We start from the raw sequence: 15,723 nt of genomic DNA, 5'->3' as shown, positions 1-15,723 counted from the left end.
CGAATGTTGTTCTTTTTTTAATCTTAATTTTTGGAATATTTTAGTATGCTTGAATCATGGAAATCTAAGTGATATATGAATTAATATAGGTCCTTTATTAAAAATCTTGTAATAGTATGTATTTTTCAAGCCATATTTACTATTTTTATAAGACAGGGAAAATCTTAAGTCCATAAAAACGTACAAAGGGAGCCAGACATGGTGGAGCACAACTTTGATCCCAGCACTTGGGAGGCAGAGGCAGCTGGATTTCTGACTTTGAGACCAGCATGGTCTATAGAGTGAGTTCCAGGATAGCCATGGCTACACAGGAACCCTGTCTCGGAAAAAACAAAACAAACACCACCACCACCAAAATATACAAAGGAAAATATAATTAATGACTTTGTTACATTTTCTAATTTTTGATTCTTTTTTTTTTTTTCTTTTCTTTTTTTTCGGAGCTGGGGACCGAACCCAGGGCCTTGGGCTTGCTAGGCAAGCGCTCTACCACTGAGCTAAATCCCCACCCCCCCTAATTTTTGATTCTTAAGGTAGATTGTTTAAGTGTTCATAAAACTTTCAAAATCCAGATCCAATGCAGTAAATAAATTACAGTATTTCCTTCTGATAATTGTTTGTTCACTGTGATTCAGTTCTGTGAAGGATCACCATTTAAGAAACTTGTGAGCTAGAGTCAGCCATATTTAATTCTTGGTCACACCAGGTCTTTGCACCGGGGTATATGCAAATGCTCTACGGGGTGTCCCTTATCTGCAAATGCTCCAAAAGGGTGTTCCAGCATAAAGATGATTGTCAGCAAGCCCATCGTGCAGCACCGCCTCATTTCTGATGCCTGATGCTCGAGGCACTGCATCGCTGGGCTTGGTTTTGAGGACACATACATGATGGCGTGTGAAGCTCTTTATCCTAAATCACTTGTAGTTTCTTTCCTTCACTTCTGCTAGAAATCTTGATTCAGCAGTTAACTGGGGAGAGCAGGATGTGCTCCCATGTTGTTCACATAAGGCCTCATTCTTCACAAGTTTCAAACCTTGTCCTTTGGCAGCATATCAAGAGGCAGTCTCTTGTGAGAGACTGGTTGGCAGAATGCCTGAAGAGGCTGACTGTCCCCATTGCAAAGTGTTATCTTCTAAGTTACTAAGACAGGACTTTCTCCCCTCTATGAACTGGGAGGCTAGGAACTTTGTCCCTAGTGGCACTGGCAGCAGGCGTTTCTTTGGGGTGGTTATATCCCATGGCACCACCTCTCGCTTCTTTTTGAGTACAGTGCTTCTTATTTTTTAGGTTTGCACTTCAGCTTTAATTCATCCAGCTTAGCTCTGTCTCGTGTTTTCACTTCGAAAGCTGCAGATGTCTTTCATTTGCAGTTTCTGCTCACTATAGAGTCTGCTGGTCCTCAGATAAGCTCTCATCCTCTGTATGGATGGTTGCCCCTGTGTTTTCGTTTCTTTAACTTGTCAAGCTTTAGGTGAAGTAAGCCCTATTGACTTTATCCCATACCTTCATGTCCCCTGCCCAGTTCACTGACCTTGCCTGGAACCATGAGTGGATAATTATTTTCCTAAGTTTTATTTTTAATTATATATCTATATGTGGATTTGTACAAGTGAGTGCAGATGTCTGCAGAGGCCAGGGGAGGGTGGTAGATCCCCTGGTACTATAGTTACAGGTGATTGTGAGCCATCTAGTGTAGGTGCTGCCATGTGAACTCAGGCCCTCTGGAAATGTAAGGCATGCTCTTAACCATTAAGCCATCTCTCCAGCCGATGGGTAACTAGTTTTGAAAGTTACATTGCGTACTCTTAGGTTGGTTTATATCAGGCTGTGGAGCTGACTATGCTACACACTGCTGTAGTGTAAACCATTACAGAGAAGTAGTCTCACTCTCAGTAATCTTCCCAAGACTGTGCTCCTGTTTTATGAGTGAAGAAACATAGAGTTAGCCAGTCAAGAAGTGAATGCTTTGTGCTCTGGATGCATCCATGAGAATATATTGATGTGTTCTTTGTTGACTTACATCAGGGTTAGACTAACTGGGTATTTGATTTGCAAAAAAGAAAAAGGGAAAAAAATGTCACTAAGAGTCACCACTCTAGAGGCAGTAGAACTTGGGAGAGTAGAGCGCATAAATGAGGCTGACTAAAGTCTCATGTAGTAGCCAGCAAACTTTACTCAGAACCTCAGACAGTTTATGCTGAGGGTTAAGGGGAGTCATACGAGTAAAGTTCTCATGAGTTGAAGCTGTACACAGTCAGAAGGACCAGCCACGTGTTTCTGCAGAGGAACGTAAAGGATAGCTTAAAGATATAATGAACAACAGCAAGCAATTAGTGGTCTGAGGTAAATTCAGTCCTATTCACTATACTAGGGAGGGGCACAGAAACGCACTCCAAGAAAAAGTCCATGTTTTAAACCGAGATCACAAGACTCTTGTTTTCTTGGAGTGTTCTCACAAGCACTCAGAATTTTCACAAGATTCCATTCCTGGACCATGTTCTGACAACTAGGTAATTCGTTGTTGTTTCATAAGAGTTGTGATTTCCATAAACATGTTAATGGGCTGGCCTTTAGTACCAGGGGCAGGCTGAAGAAGGCATCCTTCAGGTGGAGCACAGTGTATGTGGTGTGCTCAGGGTGGAGAGATTGCCCAGCAGGGTGTTAAGGGTTTGGAACTGGGGGATGAATATCCTTCATCCGTTTATTTACTTCCCTCAGATCCTGCATGGGTCAGTGGTCAAAGGAATGAGGCATTTTGACTGGAAGGCGGTGGGTGTTTCATGTTCATTGACAAAAGACTAGGATCCCAGCTTCCTAAAGCCCATTGGTGTATGTGGGTTATCTCCACTGGGCCTCCCTTGGCATAGGATATTGTCTCATGTGAACTGGGGCAGCCCCAACCTTTAATTGAATGATTGAAACCCTCTGATGAGCCAGTCTGATTGAATTTTTCTCTGCCCAAACTTTGAGGACCTCAGTCTGGAAACTCTGGATCAATGAGCTTGGTGTAAGGGCATTGGCTGAGGGAATAACTTGTATTCGTCTATGGCCAGGGTCAAAACATCAATAGGGCCATTCTTATCCAGAACTTCCACTCCCTCTGGGCCAAAATGGATTTGGGTTCCCATTTTAGTGAGGAGATTCTCCCCAGCAGAGGGATGATCACAAAAGAGTGAGTTACTTGTCCCACTTCCAAGTTCACCTTTCTTCAGGTAGTCCATGGATAGGGCTTAGTACCCCTTGTCCTTTGTACCCATGTTTGTCGATCTAACAATGGCCCCAGTGTCCTTGCGATCTTGGTTGGCAGTAGCTAATATTTTGCTTAGTCCTCTGTTTTGTTGCTTCTCAGGGAATTTTCTATTATAGACTGTCTTTTCAGCCCTCTTTCCCCTCCCCCTCTCTCTGTACTGCTCCCTAAGTAGCTTCCCTCTCCTCTCTCTTCTCATGAAAGTTGGGCATATCGTATTCTGTCAAATCTTTCTTTGATTCATCACTTTGTCTGCCACTCAATTAAACATCACTTTCAAACATGGGTGCTTCCTTCTACAAACTAATTTTACCTTCATTGTTTTGGATTAAAGGTGTGTGTCCTAAGGGTATGTCTGCATTCCAGCCAGAGGGATTAAAGGTGTGTGCTAAGGCTCATCCACACAACCAATAGAAACACAATCTCAGGGTTCACGGTGTGGTCAAATATCCTGTGACACATGGCTGTTCTGGAGAAATTTCTGCATAGTCCTTTCTCTTGTCACAGCATTGCAAGATAATGCCAGAATGAGTGGGAACAGTTCTGAGGGTATCCAGTTCACATACACATGGACCCAGCACCTCTTCCTCTGTGCTCAGAGCATGGTTAAGACCAACTAGTTAAGTGCCTGCACAGCTTGCACCAGCAGCACTGCTCTTTGTTGGTTCATCTTATATCTGCCGTAGGCCCACTGCAGCCTGGCCAGTCCAGTGCTGAGATGCAGCCTTCCCAGCCGGGAGCTCAGCCATCTGCCCAAGCCTCTGTGCTTCTTTTTTTTTTTTTTTATTCAACAAGTGTTTCTCTATATTTGCCAGACAGAGTTCTGGATGTTGGGCATATAGATAACTAATACCTGACTAATCAGGCAAACTACTATTTCTTTACGGGCTTTTCTGTCCAGCAAGGTCTTATATTTAATTTCATTCCACCTGAGATCTCTAGAGAGGCCCTCCTCAATCACACATCAAAGAACATTTAGCTGTCCTCTCCCAATTTTTCCTCAGTACTTATCTCTACAAATAATGCTTTATGTATTTATGGTTTTTTTTTCTTCCTATTTGGGGTATTTACTACTACTTCTAGATTATTAAACAGTGGCTACCTGGAAACTGGAAGGACTCAGTTAAGTTGAAGGAACACTAGCCCACTCGAGTAAGGCTCTGGCAAGCCTTGTTCTTCTCTTCCATTTTCTCTGACGTACTAAGAACAGTTAGATTGTGTTCCTAAAGCTAGCCACGGAGGTGTGTTCACTTACTTGGCCATTTCCTCCTCCTGAGGCTGACTACCAAGGTCCAGACACCAAAGTACTGAAGTTCAGCAATCAAAAGGCCCCTTTGGCACACCTAATTAACATGTCCAATTAAAATTTAACACACCACCTTAACACAAGGTTTCCCCTTATATCATTATAAACTTCCATTTTCCTCTGTGCCACATCTGTCTCCTATCTAGAGGCAGTCTTTTATCCCCCCAATGACAAATACCCCGCCTCTTCTTCCCTTCATCCTCTATCTCCGGTCTCTTATTCCCTACCTTTCAGTTTGTTTGGGGCAAATCTCCTTTCAGCTGAAAACGTGGTCTTGGGAGTCCTCGGCTGATTTTTCCTTTTTAAAGTGTTGTGAAATTAAAAAAAAAACCATTTGGCTTCTGAATTAGTGAACAGGAAAATATTAAAACCGTTGTTTAAAACAGCTGTAAAGTCACTTTCCCTCTGGTGTTATCACATACTCTTAGAAAAGCGCCAGGGACACTGGTAGCCGTCAGGATGTCACTCTTTTTAGTTACGCCAGAATTTATAGAGGGAACTTGTGTTGTTCAGCTATATAACAAGTGACTAGATTAGCATTTGGTACATAGCAAATCCTCAATCGTCGTGGAATGAACTGATGACTCCTTTTACTCTGTGGGGGCACAGAAAAGACTCCGCTGAGATATTTAGGGACAACCCAGGGGATTGGCTGGTGGCCCGGAGGTCCGCGCCCAAGTTCAGCCTCTTCATGTGACTGGTTTAAACCAGTCCAAGCCTTTAGTACTTAGATCAATAAAGAGTAAATCAGGTGGGCTACCGAACAGAAACACGGATTCTGGTAACTCTGGTCGTTAGGGTACAAACCAACCGCCTGTCACGTGACGGCGCCCGCCACGTGATCAGACTGCCTGCGCCTGCGCACGCGAGCCTGGTGGCGTTTCCGCCCGCCATTACAGACATGGCGGCGTCCCTGGGAGGGATGTTCGCCGGGCAGCCACCAGGACCTCCTCCGCCACCGCCCGGCCTCCCAGGCCAGGCGTCGCTTCTCCAAGCAGCCCCTGGAGCTCCGAGACCATCTAACAGCACTTTGGTGGACGAGTTGGAATCATCATTCGAGGTAAGCCGAGAGGTGGGCGTGTTTGTGAGCCCTCACTGGTGCGGAAGGCTCGCTTTCTCGGTCCCGGCGCTTAGTTGATGTGGAGGACCGGAGAATGGAAGTCGCCTGGGGTAGGTTGGGTACCACCCGTGGCCCGTCCTCTAGTCTGTCCCTGCAACCGCGCGACATTTCTGGAGACCGTGGCCTTGAAGCCCGCCCAACTCACAACCTTCTTGGGGCTCTTTAGATTCCCAGGCTCCTTTTATACCTGAGGGTCTAGTAGGAACTGGTCTTCCCTGGAGCGTGGTTACTTGACTGTGCTCCTCTGAGGTTCAAGTCCTGTTGTGTTTTGTTTTTCCGTGTTCTGTGTAGGCCTTCCTGTGGCCCCTGCCCCCTGCTTAACCTGTTAGCCTTTCTATTTGGGTGCCACCCCTTGACGTCTCCGGCTTTCGCTTTCTAGTCGTTTGGCAAATGCTCTTTTTTGGGGACAAATCGAGTTCTTACTGCGGGAAGAAACTTTGGTAGAATGTTTGGATTCATCCACTCTTGGATGCAGAAAGTACGACTCAGAAGTGACTTGCCCAAAGTCGGCCTTGGTTTGTGCAGGCTAGTATTCTGGCCTTCTGCCTTTCCAGGCAAAAGCTAGCCTAGTCATACTTCTGAAAAGCATTCTTTTAAAAAATAAACTGCATTCTACTTGTTTTATTTATGCATGTTATTGGTGCACTTTTGAAGGTTAAAGGGACAACTCACAGAAGTCACTTCTCTGCATCCACCATGTGAATGCAAGGGATGGAACTCAAGTGTGGTGGCGAACATCTTTACCGGATTAGCCATCACTCCAGCCCTAAAATTCTAGTCTCTTAATAGAATACCGTGTGTTCTTTTTAACCTCCTTAAGACTGTCGATAACGGTCCATGCTTTAAGTGTTTTTCAAAAGATAAGGGGGGCTGGGAGGAGGTTCGAGGAGGTGCGCAGGAACTGGTTTCCAAAGTTAGTTTTTGTTTGTTTTTTTGTTTGGTTTGGTGTTGGAGACAAGTTCTCAGTGTAGACCAGGCAGACTTTGAACACATAACTGTCCCTGCCTCCGGGGTCTGGGATTAAACAAGTGCACCACCACTGCCTGACTTGAAGTTAGGTTTTTTAAAGTCTGCATGGCCTACTGCCTTTGTTGAAGCCACCTAAGCTTTGTGAGCCATAGGTTTCCTGAAATATTCACATCATGCTCACGCCCCCAAAATCCAACACGACTTAACTTTTACAGTGCACAGGCTAGGCAGTCTGATTTGTCGAGCTGTTACAGAAGTGGGATGCCCTTGCGACTGTTTCTGAGCCTCAGATCTGGAGCTACCAGGAGGATTCATTGCCTCTGAAAGGAACTTTGTGTGTAGTTATGACTTGTGTATGACTGTGTCTTTGTGTTAGTGTTCACTCACTGCTGTCAGGGGCCTTTGTTCCCAGCCTGTGTTCCTCTGTTAGCTGCCGTCAGCTCTTGTACTGGTTAGTTTTTTGTGTCAGCTTGACACAAGCCGAAGTTATCAGAGAAAAGGAGCCTCTGTTGTGGAAATGATTTCATGAGACCCAGCTGTAGGGCAATTTCTCAACTGGTGATCAAGGTGGGAGCACCCAGCCCACTGTGGGTGGTGCCATCCCTGGGCTGGTGGTCTTGGGCTCTATAAGAAAGCAAGCTGAGCAAACCAGGGCAAGCAAGCCAGTAAGAAACATCCCTCCATGGCCTCCGCATCAGCGCCTGCTTCCTAACCTGCTTGAGTTCCTGTCCTGACTTCCTTTGGTGATGAAACAGCAATGTGGAAGTGTAAGCTGAATAAACCCTTTCCTCCCCAACTTGTTTCTTGGTCATGATGTTTGTGCAGGAATAGAGACCCTGACTGAGACAGCTCTTTTACTTTTCCTTACCTTCCTCATCTTTTCTGCGTTGCTTGTGCCCCTGTGGTGCACTTCCATGGACAGCTCAGTTGGCGCTTTCAAACTCCCTCTGGGATTTGATTATCCATGTGACACTAACCATTTCTCTCTCTCTCTCTCTCTCTCTCTCTCTCTCTCTCTCTCTCTCTCTCTCTCTCTCTCTCTCTCTCATTTGCTATTAAAATACTAAATAGTATTCCAAGTGCTTAGACTATAGTGCCGAACCACACAGGCAGAACTGTTGGTAGAAGACAAATAACAATGGCTGAAAAGAATGGCCAATAAGGTCAGTTACTGCTGTGAAAACCTTGCCAAGCTCCACTATAGAGCATAAACAGGAGGTACCATTTAGAAAGAGTAAACAGATAACACCATGAATATATACAATTCATGTAAGGGACAGCCAGACTGGCATGGCTGTGATGGGTTTGAAAGGTGTCTAGGTGTGGAATAAGACAGTGAGGAAGAGGCAGCTGGTGGGAATAAAGCCATGTGACAGTGTCAGCAAATCAGTCTCAGGCCAGACTAGCTGAAATCTGCTTTACCTGGTGTCTACACTGGCCCTATGTCTTCTCAAGTACAGATGCAAACAATGTCCACTTACTGAATGGTCTCAGGAGAGACTTGCCTATTTCATAAGTAATAGCTGGGGTGTCTATAACATATTTTTATGTTTTGCTCACGTAGGCTTGCTTTGCTTCCCTTGTGAGTCAGGATTATGTCAATGGGACTGATCAGGAAGAAATTCGAACTGGTAAGATTTTCCTCTTCACACACTGTGTTCTTGTCATCAGCAAGATGTCTATTGTTGACTTTATATCTGTGGGTTTAGCCCTGCATGTACCTTGGAACGTTTCAAGGGAGTAAGGTGTGTGCAGAGTCCCCATAAACTGTTGGCTCTCTGTTTGGTTTACTAGCTGACATGTTTTTTGAGTCTTTATGAACCACTTAAAATTAACTTCTCATTTTATTATGATGTACTACTACGTAAAACTAATGAATGCTGTTTAAAACCCACAAATTTTGTTGATTTTGTTTTCACCAGCTCTCACAGAAATATAAGTCTGTTATGCGTTTTTTTTTTCAAGACAGGATTTCTCTGTGTAGAACTTGGCTGTCCTGGAACTCACTCTGCAAACTAGGCTGCCCTCCTACTCACAGAGATCTGCCACCTGTCTCTGCCTCTAGAGTGCTGGGATTAACAGAGCGTACCACAACCCGCCCTGTTAGGCATATTCTATCTCCAGTGTCTTGCCAACTTTTTTTTTTTTTTTTTTTTTCTGGAGCTGAGGACCGAACCCAGGACTTAGCCCTTGCTAGGCAAGCGCTCTACCACTGAGCTAAATCCCCATCTCGTAACTTTTTTATAGTGGAAATTGTCCTACTTTGCTAAGAGTCTGGATTGTGTTTCTTTGGAAGACTTCTATGTTGTGTAAGGTCTCTGATCTGAGAAAAAGATGAATTACCTGCTATTTTATGCTAGTTTTACATGAGAACTTGAAGATGGTTATTATTGATGTTATCAAGATTAAAATCCCAAATTAATGTCTATGAGAAAGTGCTATTTTAATACTTTAACTATTCATTTAAGTGGGAGATAAATATACACCTTGTGTACATATATAAACTTTTGGGGTCTCTCTTTTTTTTAAGGTGTTGATCAGTGTATCCAGAAGTTTTTGGACATTGCAAGACAGACAGAATGCTTTTTCTTACAAAAAAGGTTGCAGTTGTCTGTACAGAAACCAGATCAAGTTATCAAAGAGGTATGAATTTGACTTTCCTCCAACTTTTAAGGGGAACAAGTGTCATTTGGATTCCATAGTCTCTTAACAAGATGTACCTTCTTCCTGTCAGTTGTAGGAGGTCTTCATAGGTCAACGAACTGATGAGAGTACCAGCATTTATGACAGCCTGGACATATGGGGAGGTCATTGGAGAGGGAGCAGAGCTGCAAACAGCCCTGCCTACTCATTTCACACATTAGTTTTCCTGGAAAAATTTTCTTAAAGAGCAGGCATTGCCTTCTGAGAAAAGTTACGAAACATCAGTATAGATCAAAAGTTAACTTGGACAGGAACTGTAATTATGTTCCTAAATTGCTTTACTTGGTACCTTGGGCATAGGAAATGGTCTAATTACTTCATAGAATAAAAATATAATTATTCTAGCCAGACATGGTAGCGCATGTCTTTAATCCCAGTTCTCAGGAGGCAGAGGCAGGCAGACCTCTTTTGAGTTCAAAGCCAATCTGGTCTACATAGCAAGTTCCAGGCCAGCCAGGGCTTTTAAAAAAGAAGGAAGAAAGGAAATTGCTGGTTCAGCTCCAGCAGAGTTCTGGTCCAAAGGATGGATGTGTGGAGTCGGCAAAAATGAGTCTGACCACCATTTGTTTTTCAAACAGATGGCTCTGAATAACCTGCCCCCTCTTTATTCATATAGGATCTAGAGCACTTAAGCTTGAGCAGTTTCAAATCATTCTTCTTTACTTATTTCCAAGCATCATTGACATTTACCCACTTTGATTTCTTTTCCTTCAATCCCACTTCCAAGTTGTCGTTAATTGACCTTTAACTTATATTAAAGTATAAATTAATTTTTACTTCACACCAGTGCATCTCCGATTAGTAGCAGACATGCAGTGACAAACATGATTAATCTTTAATAATATGTTGCTTTTTTTATTTTTGTAATCATCAGAGAGTGTGCTAGCCTGTCTAAAATAATATTTTTCAAGTAAGTCTAATTTTATGGCTTATGTACCATTTTGAGTGAACAGTAGATGTAGTCTGTCATACATTCTCAGAATGGTAATGATTAAATACCTAAATCTTAACTGTCAGGACCAAGTTTCTATATTTCTTGGCAGATTCTACATGTACTTTTGTCTCCAAGGGGAATGGGAGAGTTAGAGTCTATGTTGATTTTTTTTCTGGCATTGGATGGATGTCTGTCTTTTCTGCCTTTTGTTCTTTATATGTTCTGTGGGTTCTTAATGCCATCTTTTAAGAAACTATCTCCTAAATTCTTGGCGTATAGTTATCTTTTTTTTTTTTTTCTAGATTAATTAAGTCAGCAAGAATCATTAACCTTAGTGAGTTCCTCCTGCTTATTCAGGATGACTGTAGAAGCAGCCAGGAGAACTGGCTTCTGTGTTTCAAGAAAGACACTCCAGGTTCATCATAAATGCAGCTATAATCATGACTAATAAAGTAAAAGTGAAACTAAAAATTATTGTATAAATAAACACAGCAAAAGCCAAAAGTACAGGTGCTCCCTAGGATTGGTACAGGCCTTTGCAATGTCGTTTCCACAAGTCCTTGCCCAGCAGACAGGGGTCTTCAAGGGCCTTGCCCTAAGGAGCTCGGTTCAGCATGGCTCCCGCCATGTTTCTAGCCAAGGTTCCTTAAAAGGGCTAGTCTCATTTGCTTTAATCTGGGATAATTAGAAATGAGTTGCCATGAGAACTAGAAAGTTTTGACGGTAGTAGATAATTCCTGCCACCCCAACATGGAAGACCGAACTCCTTCCAGTTCCAAGGCCACTGAGGAATGGATTTTGGCAGCCTTTGAAGTAAACAGGTTTCCATAACCAATTCATCAGAGAGGGTCTTTTCAGCCAGGAGGCCAGCTGTAGAGAACAGTAATAGTAAGCTCACGTTCTTACAGTATGCTACACCAAGTCACTTCTTGATATAAATACCCTAATAATGTGGACACAGTTAAGGCTACTATTAAAAGTTTTGCTTGTTTTGTGTGTATAAATGTTTTGTGTGTATAAATGTGTTGTCCTACCGTGTTAGTATGTGTACCACATGCAGTGCCCGTGGATGGTAGAAGAGCACATTGGATGCTCTAGATCAGGAATTACAGGTGGTTGCGAGCTGATTTGTGGGTGCTGGGAACTGAACCCAGGTCCTCTGCAAGAGCAACCAAGTGCTCTTAACCACTGAGCCATTTCTCCAGACCCAAAGCCAAATTTCAATAAAGCATTTAACATCACTGTTCATATTAAGTTTTTGACAAAGATGTAATTTTTTAACACTTTATAGTCTGAAATTGTAGAATAGTGTAGATCCTTACAGCTGTTAACACCTGTTTCATATTTTATCTGTTTGGTATTTTTACTAGTGGTCTTTTAGATGTTCTGAGGTGATTTTTAATCTTAGACTTGTGTCTTTTTCTTATTAAAGGAAAAACCATTAAATATTAAAATTACTGTGTTAGGCAGACATCTCTCATAGGAAGAGTTGCTTTTGCCAGGTGGTGGTAGTGGCTGCTGTATGCATCTTTAATCCCAGTACCAGAGGCAGGCGGATCTCTGAGTTCGAGGACAGCTAGGGCTACACAGAGAACCCTGTCTGGAAAAACATAACAAAACAACAAAGAATTGCTTTGACTGAGTCAAATAGTAGAACCCACAGAGTGATGAGCTTTTAAAGCTTTGATGCGTTCCCTTGTTGTGATTTTGTTTCTTAGTGTTGATTTTTTTTTTTTAATGCCATTTCAGCATAACTAGGCAAACACTCTTTGGTTGAACTATATCTCCTCCCCTATTCTTCTTTATCCTCTTCCTGTTTGTTTTTTGAGACAAAGTCTCATTGCATTACCCAAGCTATTATGAACTCACTCTGGCCTTAAAACTCGTGATTCTGCCCAGTCTCCAAAGAAGCGCTGGGATTACAGACCTGTGCCACCAGGGTCTTCCTTAGTACTCCTTACTAAGGAGGAACTTTATTCATTTACTCTTGTTTGAGATGACTGACCTCATCACTTTCTTTCTCCCCCTTACCACTTTCGTCTGTAGGATGTCTCAGAACTAAGGAGTGAATTGCAGCGGAAAGATGCTCTGGTCCAGAAGCACTTGACAAAACTGAGACATTGGCAGCAGGTGCTGGAAGACATCAATGTGCAGCACAAGAAGCCAGCCGACATGCCTCAGGGCTCCTTGGCCTACCTTGAGCAGGCGTCTGCCAACATACCTGCACCTCTGAAGCAGACCTAAGGACTCTGGCCTGTGGTGCAGCCTTGCAGGCTTGCCAGACACCTTTCCTTACAGACCTGGCATATTGGAAGGACTCTATTGGACAATGAGTTGTTATTTGTTTATGTCCCTGTTTTATAAGGTAGGGTTTCAGTATGAAGCCCGGACAGCCCTTGAATCTATGATCCCCTGCCTCAAGCTCCTCGGGTACTCTAAATTCCTGAATACTTTATAAAATGCCTGTATCTTTGATAAAGTAGTGCGTGTTTTTGTTGTTGTTGTTGTTGTTGTTTTTTAATCTTTAGCACTATTTAATCTTTAGACTGTTAGAGCCATCACACACATTCTTAATTGGCCTTTGCCATTTATTTTGACAACATTTTGTGGCTTTATCTCTCTTTTTTCTTAAGCTATAAATTTGGTGAAAAACCTGAAGGAAACAGTGTTTAATAGTTTGAGAAGCCAGAGGATACAGAGTTTGGTTATCAGCCTTAGTAACAACCAGAGGTAGTGTAGACAGATGTCAGTGTGCTGTGCTGTGCCAAAGCTCAACTGCCTCACGAGGATGCTTCAGGGCGGCCCAGGGAGAGCATGTTTCACATGGCTCAGAAGTTAAGATGCTGCTAACGTAGGATTACAGGAGGATCCTTACCTTCATGCTGGAGTTTGTCTGGGCTGCTACATTTTCTGAGTCCTTGTTCACTCTGCTTGAGGGCACACATAACAGGAATATGGCATGCTGAGTGCTCTTGGGCGGTGCTGCCATGGTCAGTGTAAGGAATGGAGTCCCAGGGAAGGCTCCGGTGAGGTGTGAGGCCAAAGGCCTGCTTGGATTGTCTCTGTCTCTGAGTTTTGCTTTTTTGTTTGTTTTGTCACCCCCAAAGCCAAGCACCTCACTTTACCCAAAATAAATACTCCATACCTCTTGCATAGTCAGTGCATCTCTTGGTTTTGCCCATTTTGGTTTCTGGAGCCTTGAAGCCCAGGTCCCAAGCGTTAACACCCACTCACTGCCTTCCAGGTCTGGGCACAGCCATTTGGTCTCTGAAACTTCAGACTGCGCCTTCGCTGCATCCCAGGGCACAGTGTTCTGTTTCGTTAATTTTGTTGGCTTTCTTAGATTCTACATATGCTTCATGAATTGTGACTATGTGAGTTGCTCCATTATACACCTTTAGAATTGGGAATTTCCGTGATTATGCAGGATCTTAGTCTTTTCATACGTGTCCTTGATTGTATGTATGATATTTAGTGGCTGGACCAATTAGAACCAGCGTGAGGCCATCAAGTCCCCTTAATTAGAATACATAAACAGTGTTGAAAAATTTAGACTGGCATGGTAGCATGCTTGTAATCAGCAGGTTTGAAGCTGTTGTAGGCCGCATACGAGCTGCTCTCCTCCGCCAAACAAAACAAACAAAAAACCTAAAACCCACACATTTTCTGAAGCACTGACAGCTCAGCCAGTTTTGGATTTCTTGGCTAAAACCTAAATAAACTGGTTACATTTTGGCTGGTTTTTCAATAATAAGGATTGTGAAAATACCGACATCTTTAATTTCTTGGTGCTTAGTGAAAATATTTTTAAGTTAGTATATATACAAGTTATTGTCTTTTTTTTTAAGTTGAATTTAACCAGTCAAAATAATTTTCCCATTTTGTCAGTTTGTGTGTGTAGAGCATATCTGTGAACATGTTTGCGGGAGGGGTACGTGTTTTTGTGAAGGTCAAAGATCCACATTTGTTACATGTTAGTGACCCAAGAGGTAGCTCTTTTCACATTACCTTTTGAGACACGTTTCTCACTGAATTTGGCCTTGCTTCCTGGCCAAGACTGCTGACAAACCGCAGTGATCTTCCTGCCTCTGACTTCTAAGCCCTAGAATTAAGCTACTCTGCTCAGCTTTTTATCCTGGTACAACCACATGAGCTCAGGCCTTCAATTGCACACAAGTTCTTTACTTACATAACTATCTCCCAGGGCTGGTGAACACAAATTCCAAGCTGTATGTCTTAGGGGTTTCCATTGGCTGGCTGCTCCTATGTGTACCCCAGTAGATTCAGGGAAGGTTCTTGCTTGCTTTGTTGCCCACCTGAGTAAGACCTGCTTTTCCACATGTGTGGATCCCAGCCCAGTTGCTTTCTCTAGGATTGAGCACTGTGGTGATCTCTGCCACTTGGAACTGTCTGTCCTTGGCTCCCTCCCTGCACCTCACCGAAATTCTATCGTAAACATTTCCCTTGGTCTTTTCCAGCTCCTTACTCAGTCCCCACTCTGCCCTTTCCTCCACAACTGTATTTGTCTATCCCACAGTTGTGCTTGTCATCATCTTTGGCCACAGATCAGATGGACGTTCACGTCCTTATCTTCTCTACATGAACTTAGCTTCTTTATCAAGTACTGATAGCCCGGACGGTTGGTTTTCTAGCTGAAGACTTCTACCCAGTTTTGCTTTCTAAAGTGCTGTTGCATGAAATACAGTTACAAAACTAGCATTGGTTGTGCCAGTCCTGGGTATTGGTTTGTTCAGCATGGGTGCTGCAGTGAGGTCCGTTTCTGAACTCCTCTGGTGGACAGTCTGCTCCGGAGCAGCCACTCAGCCTCGTGCACACTTTGGAACTGTCCTTGCACAGATAGCACAGACCTGACAGTGTCCTGAAGCTGAGCCAGCAGTGCTGCCCTGTCACTCTGCTGAGGTAAACAAGCTCAGAACAGCAAATCTCAGAGTCACCGGGGATGGTGATAAGGTGAGGTAAGTCACTTTATAGTCTCACTGGGACAGACACGCCCAAAACAGTCACCATGTCACTCAAACAACCACACATCCTGCTAGTTGAAGTGAGTGACTGTGACTCTTTACCCCCTTTGATGGGTAACATTATCAACTTGACCTCTTCTCATCGTACTGGTTGAGGTAGGTCAGCCCACCATATATGTGGGCAGTGTCGTTCCAGGGCCTAGGGTCCAAAACAACTAGGCGTCAGTATTATGTGCTCTCTGCTTCCCATCCGGACATTGACCAACTGCTTCAGCGCAGTCCTTCCCAGCTGTGGTGGACTGAGCCACCAAAGCCTTGACCCATGATAAACGTCTTTTGAGTTCTTTTTGTCAGGTATTTGGTCTCAGCAGCAAAAAAAATGCAGAGGGCAGCAGAAAAGCAGTTTTGCGTTGCACTTACAATGCTGAGAAAAAAACCAACCACCCGTGACGCCCCAGTAAA

General features: G+C 43.5%; 1 protein-coding gene across 1 annotated transcript; it reads left to right on the top strand.

Annotated features, from left to right (window-relative positions):
* Positions 1-5,417: 5,417 nt before the first annotated feature.
* Med28 (mediator complex subunit 28) lies at positions 5,418-12,776 on the top strand. Its single transcript, XM_032916649.1, has 4 exons — positions 5,418-5,613; positions 8,207-8,273; positions 9,173-9,285; positions 12,326-12,776. Exons 1-4 carry the CDS (start codon positions 5,455-5,457, stop codon positions 12,521-12,523), a joined length of 537 nt encoding a protein of 178 aa, XP_032772540.1. The 5' UTR covers positions 5,418-5,454; the 3' UTR covers positions 12,524-12,776.
* Positions 12,777-15,723: the final 2,947 nt, after the last annotated feature.

The sequence above is a fragment of the Rattus rattus genome, chromosome 11 (assembly GCF_011064425.1).
Source record: "Rattus rattus isolate New Zealand chromosome 11, Rrattus_CSIRO_v1, whole genome shotgun sequence".
Lineage (NCBI taxonomy): Eukaryota > Metazoa > Chordata > Mammalia > Rodentia > Muridae > Rattus > Rattus rattus.
This window is presented reverse-complemented; position numbering and strand designations above follow the sequence as displayed.